General features: G+C 34.5%; 1 protein-coding gene across 1 annotated transcript; it reads right to left on the reverse strand.

Moving 5' to 3' along the window:
- Nucleotides 1-1841: 1841 nt before the first annotated feature.
- LOC117101194 (60 kDa lysophospholipase-like) lies at nt 1842-5825 on the reverse strand. Its single transcript, XM_033241094.1, has 4 exons — nt 5702-5825; nt 3336-3442; nt 2714-2923; nt 1842-2295 (listed from the first exon to the last, which is right to left on the reverse strand). The coding sequence occupies exons 1-4, from the start codon at nt 5763-5765 to the stop codon at nt 2143-2145; spliced, it is 534 nt and encodes a 177-aa protein (XP_033096985.1). The 5' UTR covers nt 5766-5825; the 3' UTR covers nt 1842-2142.
- Between the last annotated feature and the right edge of the window lie 9144 nt (nt 5826-14969).

Consider the following 14969-nt stretch of genomic DNA (forward strand, 5'->3'; position numbering starts at 1 on the left):
CCAGAGCCAAAAATATTCATAGGCCATAAAGTCTTGGGCGTATGCTGAGTGTGGTGCAATCACATACCCTTAAATTGTATTTAAAAAAACAAATATATGCCTATATTATTTGTAAGGCCTGTTGTATAGGCCTATAGACAGCAAAACAAAACAAAACAAAAAACAAAAAACAAATCCCGGCCGACCCCCATTCCCAAAAATCATCTTATGCTTGGGCGGCAATACTGTATAATTATAGATTTTTTTCAACCTTTATGGGGGTGTATATTTAGCGTGAGTAGGCCTGCATTTAAATTTTTATCGCTTGCAACGCCGGCTCTAGTATTCTTATTGTATCTCTATGGATTCTGTGATTAGACCGAGTTAATATACTTTCTCAACAAAGAGGCATATTTTAAGCACGCAAGTAAATTTTTGCCAGGTTAAACATTTTGATTTTGAAGCTAGATGATACCCATTAAACGAAGGCCATTTTTGTAAATGTTGAGTCGTTTTATTTAGGTAAACTGTGGATGAAGCATTTCCTAGGTCTAAGCTTAACATTTTCAGAGATACCCAAAAGAAAGACTTGTGTGACGATGGGGGCAACTTGCATCACGTGGTGCAACTCCCCCCCCCATCATAGTGTAGTTTGCATAGCTGCTGACTGACCCTCAAACATATATTCAAATTGCATTTATTTAGTATTAAGTTATATTTAATATATATGCCTCCTTGCTGCAATGAATTTTTGTTTACTGATTATAGCTACAAACCTAAAGAACATTCAAAAACAAAAGTAGTGTATATATATTGTACTTCTGATAGGGTTTTATTTTCTCATATATAATTTGAATATGCCATTACTGTACTGCTGTATGTTTATTTTAATTATTAATTTCAACCATCTTTAAAGAGGGTAACCCTTCCAGTTTAGCCCAGTAGGTTAACTGATATTCAGGGGCCCTCTTTAATGAAATTAAAGAACAGTATAAATAACATCATTACAACATAATAATAATAATAATAATAATAATAATAATAATAATGATATACAATCCTCATAACAAGTCTTAAAAATATTAAATTGACTTACATAAAGACAATTCAAAATAGAAGTTTAATTTATAATGCCTATTAATATAATGTAATATAATATAGTATAATATAGAATAAAATCAAACAACGTAATAATAAGCAAGTTGCGTAGCAAAAGTGGGTTTTCAACATGGGTTTTATGAAAGCATCAAGAATTTTGTATTAGAAGTTGGGAATGGTAATATTCATGTATGATTGTTTTTCCATTAGTATTAGAATTAAAGTTTTCATTTAATTACACGGAACTGCTTGTATTTTATGTTCCCCTTACATGATTCAACTTGCCCCATCACTGGGGTAAGTTAAATCGGTGGACCATCATTTTTAAATTGATTGCCACACCTTTATTGGTAGGCATTTACCTATAATATTATATGAATTACACACTGACATGTCAATGAACATTAATCAATATTACTTTATTTAATTCATGTAATCTCTTGTAACTTGTGGGAAAAAAACTAAAAAGTGATGCAACTAGTCCCACTCTCCCCTAAATGTCTAATTCATATACTTTAAAAAAAATGGTACTAAGCTTAATGTAATTTAAACTAAAATGTTATTATTTTAGTTTAGTATTATTTATTAATACAACAGTATGTTGTATTTTTAATATAATCCTAAATGCTAAATATTTCAAAATAAAATAGAAAACTTTAATCGAAACTAAAGCAATTATAGTATATTTAAGATAGTAGAAATTATTTTGAAAATTTGTTTTGTATTTAAAAAAAAAACATTAGGCCTAGTTCAAATAATCAAAACTAGACACAAAGACCAGAATTAAAATATTATTTTTTTTAAGTATAGTAGTATTCATTTACTGTAATACAACAATATGTTGTATTTTTAATATAGGCCCTAGTCTTAAAGGATAAATATTTCTTAATAAAACAGAAAAATAAAACTTCAATCGATAACTCAAGAAATTATATTACTGTATATACGAAATAGTACAAATTATTTTGAAAATTCGTTTTAGTATTCAAAAAAGATAACTATATGATTAGAATAAAATTAATGGATTCTAAAACAGTTTATTACAAAATTATAAAAATAAGTTACTCAATTATGAGTAATCTCATTGCGAAAATTACTGTTCAGCATTTCTCGCTGTTCTTCGTTCTGATCCCATTTGCTAAGGACGTAGAGAAGTTTTGCCAGTGCAGCCTCAGATGTAATATCTCTCCCTGGAATTACACCGGCATCTAGCAAAACCTAGGTGAAAAAAGTACAATTACGTAACGTAAATTTAAAAAAAAAAAAAAAAACGATAATTGAATCAATTCAATTAGTGATCTGCCTTTAGCAGATTCATAGCAACCACTTCCGCCACCTTTCACGGTCTTGCACTTCCTATATTTACACCTGAGTTATGAGCTTTCGTGTTGCAGTCTCTCCGGGAATGCACTTCTTTCGACCTCTGGTTCTAGAATCTGGTTTCTGTGCGTTAAAAATGTAATTTGTCTTCATATTGTGGTCTTTGGTCGAAATTTAACAATCACGACTTTTACTAGGATGCCTTAACTCTACTTTTTCCCTCAACATTTTTGTGATAATAAACACCTTTAAATGGCAACTACAATCTTATGGACATAAACATAGTAATTAGAAATTAGGCCTGATGATAACTTACTTTTCCAGTTCCATAGTCACTTGAAACAACTCCTTTTACACACTGCGTACAGTTTAGAATCAGCACGCCGCCAACAATTGCTTTTTTCAATTCATTTAAAATGCTAGGCTCATCTGTATTAGTAGGAGCATTTCCTGCTCCATAGGTCTCTAGGACTACGCCTTTCATGTAGGTGTTCTTTTGATTCTTCGGTTGTATGAAATTTCGCACCTAAATTAACAAAATCAACGAAAAAGAACGAAAATTTTCGAAATATGTCGGGCTTAAGCCTCATTCACATTGAATTCAAAGTTTCGAAACAGAATGCCTACCGAACCGATCAGAAAATCAGATCAGTGTGTAAATAGAGACGGTGATGTTCAGCGAATCGAAAACGCGGTCGGAATTTCGGTTCGAACCCGATGTGAATTCAGCTTTGGGGATGTCGCGGAAATTAAATAACATTGTAGATTATAAAAGTTGGAGCCGTATTAGCCAGTAACAGGAAATACAAATAAAATAAGTACGATACATACTGTAGTAGTGTATTGCCTCATTTACATATTTTGAATGATAAACAATAAAAATATAAGTTAAGAAATACTGTAAAAGTAAAAATGATAACATCTGCAATTATACTCACTGTTTCCACAGTGATTCCAGGAAAGAGCTTCAATATGCCAACATGATCGTCTTTGAACGTGAAAACGTTTTGTTTGAGATGTTGCTGGTCAGGTCTTGGCCTATCCCCTAAAATCATTTATTACGATGTTATTACAAGCAGTATTCGTTATTAAATAGTCTTTTGCATCTTTGCATCTTTTGCATAATTAAAAACTACGGTACATTTTTATAGATTTATAATCTTCACCTTAGACACACGCTGATTTTAATGGCACCATGTGTATTCATGATTATAATCGAAAGTCACTAATAATATTTCTGGCAAATTTTAGCTAACTCTGAAAATCCTAATGAACTATTTCATAATTACTGTACCAGCTTTCATGGATTTCAAATTTTACTACAGTTTGATGATAAAATTGAAAAGCATGGAGATTTGCTATGCCAAGGGTATGGCAAATCATTAGGCAAACGCATTTCTTACTCCCTATTAATAATATTGCTGGTTGTATGGACATCAAACTAAACGTTGTATTAGTATAATTAACAAGGCTTTTAATTGCACCAAACATATACTGTAACTAAAATGGGTCTCTTTAGATCGTATTCAATTGTGGGGTGGGGGGAAACTTTAGAATGTTGATATCTCGTTTCAACATGAATACCAATCTGGTAATAGATAGCTGGAATAAAATCAACTCTCATGAGGGATAACTTTGCATATATCTCAGTGCATACCTGTGTACCTGTTAGTTAAATCTGTTGCAAATTTATATTTTTTCGTATTTTGTTAGCTTAGCTGTTTGTGCTTATGTTTTGAATTTATTTTTAACTGTTCATTTTGAAGTGCGAGTAAAAAAAAATAAACTAAAAAACAAAAACAAAAGAAAAAAAAACAAAAACAAAAAAACAACATTAAGTACTGTAAATTAAAACATAAACATGAATACCAATCTGGTAATAGTGGAATAAAATCATTAACTCTCATGAGGGATAACTTTGCATATATCTCAGTGCATACCTGTGTACCTGTTAGTTAAATCTGTTGCAAATTTATATTTTTTCGTATTTTGTTGTATTGTGTTTTTTGAATTAGCTTAGCTGTTTGTGCTTATGTTTTGAATTTATTTTTAACTGTTCATTTTGAAGTCCGAATAAAAAAAATAAACTAAAAAAAAAAAATAAAAAAAAAAAGTACTGTAAATTAAATGCGACTTTACATTGTAACTATGCTTTTTAGAAATAAATCAATTGATTAAGTGTATAACAGTAACTACAGCAAAAAAAAAAAAATAAAAATAACAGTTTTGTAATGACAATAGCAACAATATGCCATGATAAAGGTATTGTCATTACGAGTTAAATACAATGAAAATTTATCTCTTATCAATGAATCTATGGTCGGGAGCAGAGCTCTGACCTAGTGGTGTGTTGAGACGAATTGAAGCTCTTTTGCCAAGTTTATTGAGAGTTGAAAACTCAATCAATCAATCAATCAATCAATCAGACGTAAATAATCAATCACTTTTTAATTTAGGCCTAACCAATTTAGTGGCAGATCCAGCTGGCCGTACAGTCCCGCCGAAAAATAAAGTAGAAAAAAAGTAGCGAGAAGAGGAAAAGGGAGGAAAGATTTAAATAGTGGGCGAGTGGGGAACTCGATTATTTTACCACGAATTTTGATTTTTCTTTTGATTGACAACGAACACAAAGCTATGCCCTCGACAATTTCACAAGTCAGGATGTCAAAAAGGAACAAAAGACGGGGCCACAAAACATGTTCTTTTCAGCCATTAATTTATTAGGGTATGGTGGTAGTAGTAGACAAAGCTAGAAAAGCTATCTATGCTTAAAAATGTCAGTTCAAAATTTGGTACTTTTTTCCCTATATATGTTCTCTTATTACACATTTAATAATACATGTGAACCAAGTGGTTGACCTGGTCCCAGAGTACACCTCTCAAAAATCCTCTCCTCGGACGTTGAGTTCTAAGTTTAGAGCCTTGCGCCTCCTTGCATAGAATAGACTACAGATGGGTCCTCGATTAGACCTATGACGACCCTGATGATGGGAGAGGTGTCTAGGAGAGAGGGAGAGAGGGAGCAAACTCCCGTCGGGAAGAGCACTGCTTTGAAAAAAAAAAACCCAACATGTTTACTGTCTGAGAGTGCCATTTCCGAGTATCTAGGAGCCTATTCTTAAAATTTGCCCAACCTCATTGTCGACTGCCTATTGTGCCACCCCTTACCCACCCCGGCACAAGATTTCTGTATACGCCCATGTAATTAACGAGTCAATTTACCAATCAAACAATCAAAACATTAACAACCACATAAATCTACCATTAATCCGCCCAAATTTTGAAAATGAATATTCTCACATACATAACATTCCTATTTTATCGACTTCCAGAAAAGGTTCAATGTTCGGCGAACAAAATGCGTCCATTTTGTTGTTCACAAACTTTATGACACGATTTCCTTGGAATATCTTCTTGTCAAAAAACAAGGTTACCTAAAAAAAAAAAAAAAAAAAAAAAAAATTACAATGTTCTGTGCTATAACACCATACTGTTTATACACATTACTGAAAGTTCAATTGTTTCTGTAACGTGGATGGAAGGTAGATTTGTTGTAGGTGGTAGAAATTGGAGAAGACCAACCGAGGACGTTTCCTTTCCTATTGAGAGGTCCAGCAATGGTGGCGCCAGTGCAGGGGATATCCCGTCCGGATACCATGGACCCACCGTCGGGGAAGAAGCCAATCATCTGTGAACACTGCTTTGAAAAAGCATTTTTACAGACTGTGAGCGCCATAGAGGTGCCTATTCTTAAAATTTGCTTCAAACATGGTGAGGCTTACGTTGATTTGAAGCCCCTGTCAGGGATCTTAGAGTATCCGACCAGTTATTCGAAATCCAGTTTGCCAAACCCAGTTTGCTGAATCCTGCCGTCACCGTCGTACATAAGTGCAGCATACTTTGTTTTTGAAAAATGATGTGTGGGTCATGAAGGAGCTGTATTTATACATTTTAAAAGGCAAAATAATGGAAAACAACAATTCTGTGGGAAAAACACAGCATTTGAAGGCATAGCTATCAGTTAAAATTAGAAAAAAAATAAAAGCTCAAGCATCGTATCCCCCTAAAAAAAAAAAACTCTCCCTGCGAACCCTATCAGGGATTTTTATGCCATGGCCTTGACCGAGGCTCTTGTTGGCCCCTTGATTCAGACCCCCTTTCGGCAAATGTTTGGAGCTGGCATGTATGTAAAATTGTAGATTATCATTAGTTTATGAATTTCCTATGGAAGCACCTAAGTGCCATTCGACTTGACGACTTGTCAAGTTAATTATGTTGTCAAGTTGACATAATATACATATCATGTCTACATGGCAAGATAGATTATCTTGACAAGTCGACATACTAAAAATGACAAAAGAAAATCGCTGGGAACCACATCACACGTTTGACTCAATATTAGGAACTTTCTCCCGGTGCACTAAATTAATCCAATGGCATTCCAAATTTAATCTATAAATTTGATTTATTCATTGAGGCGTTCCTCTAAAGTTTAGTTTTGGTTTTCTTGTTCACTCTTTGTTAATGCTGTTCATGCAATCTCACTGCCACTTATCTCTAGCCCTATTTTACCTAGCCAATATTGTTAAAACCATTCTTGTCTTGATATAATTATGAAGATTCATACGTAGTGACTTCTGAATTAAATATATAATTTTAAAAACGTCTACACTACAAATTGTTTCACTCACCAGAGCGCTTTCATCTGAAGATGGTTGGTTCGGCGAAAGCGCTCTGGTGATTGAAAAAAATTTGTAGTGTAGAAGTTTTTAAAACTGTTTATTTTATCCATGCCTTTTCTACTATCACTCGCTCGCCAATGATTAAATATTAGCAGTGGTGGTGCCAGGATTTGCCCGACGGAGGGTCTGAGGTCCCAACAAATAAATGTGAGCGTGGTCGAGTGTCACCCAAAATCTCTTGAAAGTGTTCCATGGGGGTGAAGCCCCCAAAAATATGAAAATTTGGGGGTTTCAAAGGCTTATTTATTTGATTTTGGCGTCTACTAAGATGTAGAAAATACACATACATTTTTTTCTCCCCGACGAATTATGGTTTTTCTCCACGACAGGGTGAGGGGAAGCTCTCAACGACAGAGGGCTCCCCGGGCCACCCCTGAAGACTAGTGTTGTCCAAAAGCTCTGGTTCTATTTCTGGCTGTTTACTTACGTTTACTTTTTAGTTGTTGCTTATCAAATGTATTTCTATAGCGATCCAGCAATTATTTACCACAGCGTTGTTGTTTTTCAATGTTTTACCTTTTATTCTGTTACCTTCTAATTCATTGACCTTAAATATAATTATATAGGCCTACCTCATATATAGCACAGTAAAACATTGATGCAAAAATAAGGTAATAATGTAACATACGGGAGAGCATAGGTGTTTCTGTTTCCGGTTCGTTGTTGATACCACTCGGTGTACTCTGCATCGTTGAAATCTGGGAGTTTTGAGACACGTCCGAAAAAATCTGGTTGTGGTACTAAGACTTTTGTGCCTAAATAGAAGAGTGTAAATGTTTTAGTACAGGCTTATTTCATTATATTAATATCCCGGTATAAATTAATCAGTTTCTGTATGAACTGGTTTCAGATGCTCTATAGCTACGGTCGGCAACCCATGGAGAGGACTTGGTGGTTTGGGTGCGTACCCATCTTTTAAATGGGTCTTTGGGTCTAGGGCACCCAAAAAGCACTTGGTGTACTTGATGTATTTATGTAAATAATAATTTTTATTTTACGATATGGTGAACTAAGTTTTCATAAAATTACTTCATAACAACGCATTATATTTGTCACGTTCAACGTAGGTTCGTATTTCACGCATTATTTTGATGCATACCGGTATGCACTATTTGGATGCTAATTTATTTTAACATGTTGGCCATTAATCGTCTCGTTAGTAATTTTAGTTTTTTCAGGGGGTCAGCCTTGTATATGAATGTTGTGAATGTTGCGTCTGCCCTCTGTGTATGTACTCACTGTACCGGAATCGTATATATTTTTCGTCCTTATTATAATTACATTTGATCATCATAAAATTTAGCAGACTGTTGATTTTGTGTGGCTGTCGTATGATGCAAAAATACAACTGTCTGAATATAGTGTTGCAAACCAGAAAACAGATTCCTTGTACACAAACAAAACAAACCACATTGATCACACATGCCGTAGCCAAAATTATTTTTACCTTCTTTTTTATGTTTGTTTTAATTGTTGTTATGCCTGATAAATAAAAATAATTCAATTCAGCTGTATCAAGAAAAACACTGTCAACCACACAGGGACGTAGCCAGGATTTTCAAAGGGGGGCAGGATGGGTTCGGGTTGATTGTCCCTCTACCTACGCCAAGGACCTCTGGTGGGGTCTAGGAGCAAAGACCCCTGGCAGGTAGCGCATTCTCAGACGTTTTAAGACTGTTTTGAGGGTATAAAGTGAAAATTGCATTAGACACGTCATAAATAATATTAGTAGGTCTAACAAAAATTATAATAACTCAACAGTGGCGGATCCAGGAATTCGAAAGAGAGGTGGCCCAGAGAGGGACTTTCACAGATACAGGACCGACCCACCTTCCATGGCCGGGGCTGAGACGCAAAAAATTGAGGAAATAGTACCTCTAGATGGCCGGAAATTACACCTTTATATAGTAAAATTTATCATCATATCACCATTATATAGTCAAAATAAAGCACCAACAAACAGTGCCAGCACTACAGGGGAGAGAGGAGGGAAAACCACAATGCTTCGGGGAGAAAAAAAAAATTATATGTATTTTACCTGGACCCCCGTCGGGAAAATCCTGGCGCCGCCACTGCCAACAAATTCTTCATGATCATTTATCAAGGGATTTTCAGCAATCATAGAGATCTAATTAACATGTGTGGTGTTTTATAGAAAATAAAACTTCAAAACATTGCCTTTGATGTATTTACTTTACATTACTTCGAAGCTGTAGTCCACAACCACCTCAGCCCCACCTTGGTTGGGGTTGAGGTGAGAAAATTTGAGAAAATAGAATTATCTTTTGTCACCATCATTATCGTCATCATCGTTATTATTAGTACTACTATTATTAAATAAAACTTTATAAAAGCTTGCAAAAAGGTAAAAAAACAAAACTGAACCATACATTATCACATTTCCGATATCTTAAAAAACCCAGCCTGGGATTTATGGATTTAAGACCAATTTAAACTGATTTTTTTGATAGATCCTCCCCCTAAACGGTAAAGCCGTTTTATATACAGTGGCGTATCTAGTTGGTGCGCGGGGGAACGCCCTTCCTAAAATTACAAACATATTACATAGTAGGATCCATTAAAAAAATTTACAGCATTTAAATCACAACCAAACTCCGTGTTTTTGTTTTGTTTAATTTTTAAAAATTTGTAATCACATAAAGGTAACACGTTGTCTTCGGAGTTAACTATCACTATCACATAGCGTAGGTCAGCAAAATGAGATATAACAAACCATGTTCTATTTGTATCTATAATTTGCGTAAACAATTCATGCTTAGGCCTATGTGTTATAATTATAGTATTATATGTATAACGTGTGCTGATGCATTTTACATATTTTAGAAGTAATTTTGAGTGATTCCATGAAAATTTTTTTATTGGTTAGCAAAACAATATTTGAAATACTGACACTGTGTACAAAGGGCGGGGGGGGGGAGGGGGAGAGGGCCTAGGCTCACACGGCTCTTCTCCCCCCGGATACGTCCCCGCAACCCCGTTAAGGGCTCACCTTCGGGACCGAAAAGTGTGCCCTTAATAACAGTGATTCCTGAACAAGAGTTGGCGGTAGTGTTAAAGTATATACTTTTCCTCATTTCGTGGCTGACAAAGTGTCCCTTAATAGGGGTGTCCCAAAGGAAAGAATCTATTGTATACTGTAAGAGTGCCATTTAGGCTTCTTTTTTGTAGAGGTGGTATGTCATTGAAAGTCAAATTAAGGCAACTTAACAAATGTGTCATGGAAATGACGGGTGTTGGAATGTTTTTTGGGCATTAAGAGATAAAAGGTTGACGACCGTAGTTCTATAGCGATAATTGGATAATGTCGATTTGATGTCAACTGCTTTAAGTGCAGATGAGCTTGTCGTTTGTCCTTATTACTAGACTAAGACACGTGTTCGTAAGGCACTATAATAATTTTTTAAAGCTTTTTATTCTAGATATTAGGATTATAATTAAACAATTAGATAATTTTTTAAACTTAGTTGAATCAGAGAACAAGACACTGTTTAGGAAAACCTGGTGAATTCATTTTACGTAGATGTTTAAATAAAGTAAAGAAACACTTAATTACAGAGGTAAAATTCATAACTTTATGCAGTATTGATTGGTTAAATATTTTGGATATTTGTGCATAATAAACCTGTAAATATGGATAATTTTTTTCATTCCTGATGATGAAATAATTAATGTCGAAATATTGAATATTGAATCCCAGCACGATGGCGGGCATTTCAATACTTAGAGTATGTATTATACTTTCTGAAAGAGAATACGTTCCACCAAATATTTATCTAGCGGATTATTTTTTATTTTTTTGTATTATTGACTAAAGAAAACAAGTAATATTATCACAGATAATGTAGTGCTACCATACACTAGTATAACTGTAGCTTATTATGAGCCTCATGTATACGTAGGCCTATACATTTCTATTTATGTTTAGTATACGCATAATATCCGTTGTTTCCAATGTAAATGGCCACTCAGTGTTACTCTGTTTACTACAGTGATCTCGTTATAAAATGCAAGGCTACCGTGCACCATTTTGCTGCATTTGAATTTACAGGAAATCCCGTGGTTTAAATTTGTGGTGTAATATTCGCCTACTTTCCTTTAGACAAATTCTCAGCATTCATCATACTTACAGTATTCTTAGGAAATTTGGCAACCGAAATAAATTATCTGGCACACATTTAATTTAAATATGTTCTTCGTTATACTGGAAAACTGTTCAGTAGATATCTAACTGTTCTCTCACAATGCCCGGTTCTGCTCATAACGTGGAAAAGGAATTGTTCTACTCGTGAAAAAACAGTCACAGAAATTCAGAGCCCCCGAAATTGAAGCAAGCGTCTTAACCACCAAACTATTCAACTCCACTCCAAATAATTCAGAAGTTTATTGTAAATTCAAAAAGTTTATAATTAAAAAAAAATATCTACTAGTTTTCAACTTAGGCCTAATCCAATCATTAAGAGCTGGAAACAATAATATGTTAACTTTGTAGATGTTCCATTGTAGTTACAGCATATTTGCTGGCATTCAAACTTTGAACATGCGATGAATAACAGTACCGGTAACAATTCTGTATTATGTTATTTACTTTTCATCTAAGTTAAGATTAGTTGTAATTTAAGTATTCCTGTGTATGACGTTAAAATGCATCCATTCGAGCCACCTACTACTAACTGGCAAGCCCATCTAGAGCAGCGGCCTTTGGGTGGGAGAATGGATGACCACCCAGCAGCAATAAAATAAATAGAACAAAGGGAATATGAACTCCTCGAAGTCAACTGCCAATCATGCTTAATTTAAGGAGTAGCATTAGCATGTACTTAATTTTAGATTAAGTACTTTCTTGTTCCCTTTTTTCATGTTTATGCAGGGGCAAATGTGAGTTCAAATTTAGGGGAGGGGTAAAAATGTTTCCAAAAACCCCATAAACCCCAAAGCGGACGGGAGGGCTGGGTTTCTCCCTCGGGGCAATTTTGATTCTTAGATGGTGGAAATAAGCTTTCCGACTTCTTAGGTGTCTTTTAATGAATTTAAAGTTCTTCAAAATTCAAGGTTTTCCCCCTCTTGAAAACGGTCGGGTAAATTTTCTCATTCATATTTTTTCCCTTTTTTCATGAATCGATGAACTCCAAAGAGAACGTGGTCGGTGTTCCCCCCTCGGGAAAATTTTGGATTTCTGGATGGCTGGAAATGAGTTTTCCGACTTCTGAGGTGTCTTTTAGTTCTTCAAAATTCAAGGTTTCCCCCCTTTTAAAAACGATTCCATGAATCGATGAACACCAATTAGAAAGGAGGTCCGGGTTCTCCCTGGGAACATTTTGATTTTTATATGGCAGGAAACAGCTTTCCCGACTTATGATGTCGGGAAAGCCTTTTGAAAACGGTGGGGTAATTTTTTTCCATTCTTATTACAGTAAATAGGCCTATTGTGTGTGTACTGTACATACAGAAAACAATTGAGTACCGGTAGTTGCATAGGCATACGTATTTCTTTTTTTCATGAATCGAATAACCCAAAGGTTCGTGTCCTCTCCTAGGAAAAGTTCGATTGCTAGATGGCGGGAAATGAGCATTCCCGACTTCTGAAGTGCCTTTTAATGATTTTTAAGTTCTTCACAATTTAAGGTAATATCTCATTCAAAAAATCAATGGGTATATAAATGAAACTTTCTGTAATATTTTGTCAAGGTCTAGTAAAGAAATGATTACATAATTGTGACATTATTATTATTATTATTATTATTATTATTATTATTATTATTATTCACAATTGTGTAGGCTATACAGTGATTTATTACAAGCTTGAAAATAAGTATTTGCTTTTGAACCTGTAATTTGGAAATTACAGGTTCATATGCATTCATATCTTTTACAACTGAATCGGAGTAATACTTTTAATATCTGCAAATTATTAGATAACACCAACAATATACATGTGATTTAATTCTAATTTTAGTTATCTAAGTTGAACTGTCCTTATTATCTAAGAAAATTGACAATAATATTATTGAAATGTGTCGATACAGCGAAACAGACAAATTATCAAATAATTGCAAAATTGATCGTTCCATTATCAACAATTTTTGAACGTGCCTCATTATCGGATAAGGATAAGAATTTAGTTGATACAGCGGTGACATACCGTATCCAATTTTACAGAGACAACACGATAACATGATCTGAATTGCTCATGTGCTTTGTAACGTCTGATTAGAATTATTTACATTCCTTCCTAAAGTTTATGTTATAGTAGTTCAATGTTCAATGTAGTTTATTCAGTATATAAAGGCCATTGGCCCAAAAATACATAAATTCACTGCATATTATATATTTTCTTACCTTATATGCTAATTGTACAAAATGAGTTAATTTAAGCAAAAGTGATTGTTTCTTTGTTGACATTAGTTTCTAAACTTAAAATCATTAGGATGTGATAAAATTTAATAATTAGGTATTAAACGGTTTCTTAAATTTTTATATAGTGGACAAATAAATGAAATGAAATTCGTTCTCAACCTTTGTTAAATTGCATAAATTACAGATTCGTTCTTCTTTTTGTGTGTTTGACCATCTTCCTTTTTCAATTTCAAGGTCAAGAATTCCTAGTCTTAGTCTAGAAAACAGGCTTCTCTTTTTAAAACCAAGAACTAACGATAGATAATTCTCGCAATATATGTTATGTTTTAAAAGAAGAAAAATATTTAAGTCTTGAGGAAGTATTTATGTTTTCAATGATAATTTGACGTTCTATGTCTTTTAAGCGACTGAAGATTGTAAATAAATGATGTTTTATTAAGGACATTTTGAGAAAGCCAAACATTACCAAAGCCAATAGACCAAATTAGCGATCGACGCTGTTCAGCTATGGTGGGTATTCGAACCAAAACAAACGCACGAAGATAGGCGATTTACACAGTAATTTAAGAAAATAGCCTTTATTAAATGTGACTAATTAAAATTAATTTTTTGGAAGTTTTGGAAGCTCATTTTGACATTATAAAACATACTGTAGCCTACACAAAGTCATATTATGTTACCCGATGCCTATCAAATAATAATAAAAATTTCGCCATAATTCGTCAAATATCCGTGGCTTCTAGGGGTACGGTGTAGGTCCCTGGACCCCCACAGGGGCCGTAGGTAGCCCTAGCCCCCAGCCAAGTGAGACTCGATTCGCTCCACTAGCCCCACCCCCGTCGGGTAGATCCTGACTCCATCACTGATTGAATCTGCTGTACTGCAAATCTCAAATCAATTAAGAGAACCCCAAAGTGAACCCCAAAGTTGATGAACTTAGGTATTATGCCTATCGCCAGCAGCTGATCCAACATTGCCCCGGACCCGGACACGACAGACTCAAATAGAGATTCCTGAGGGCCGTGGCGTTCACTTTGGGGTTCTCTTAATTGATTTGAGATTTGCAGTACAGCAGATTCAATAATCTGTTGTATCCCTTGCTGTGCATTTTCGATTTGTGATGGTCTGCGACCTGTAGACCACACACAATAGGCCCTAATTGTAACTTTGGAGCACTGACGAATATTTATTACTTCGTAATTTGCATAGCGAATTATTTATAAGCCATTCCTACGATGTCATTATTTATATATAATGACACTCGATCTCAACGGTTATGAAGCAGTAAGAAGCCATTATTTAGATATAATGACCTTGACACAATAACACGTGTGCATTATATACATACCGGTATACAGTAATGAGTTTCAGGTGCCAAGCTTTATATACATATAATGGGTTTGCGACAGCTATTATTTATATATAATTAAATGCAAAAGCAGTTATTTATATATA

This window comes from Anneissia japonica, unplaced genomic scaffold, assembly GCF_011630105.1.
Source record: "Anneissia japonica isolate Jap-2015-1 unplaced genomic scaffold, ASM1163010v1 scaffold1946_len758022_cov188, whole genome shotgun sequence".
Classification (NCBI taxonomy): Eukaryota; Metazoa; Echinodermata; class Crinoidea; order Comatulida; family Comatulidae; genus Anneissia; species Anneissia japonica.

Bases quoted from the DNA above. Each gene is read 5' to 3' on its own strand.
- LOC117101194 (XM_033241094.1), bottom strand. From the start codon at position 5,765: ATGGACGCATTTTGTTCGCCGAACATTGAACCTTTTCTGGAAGTCGAT. The intron at 3,443-5,701 runs GTATGTGAGAAT...AAATGATTTTAG, and splicing joins CGATAAAATAGGAATGTTAT to GGGATAGGCCAAGACCTGAC. The intron at 2,296-2,713 runs GTAAGTTATCAT...TTTTTCACCTAG, and splicing joins GTGACTATGGAACTGGAAAA to GTTTTGCTAGATGCCGGTGT.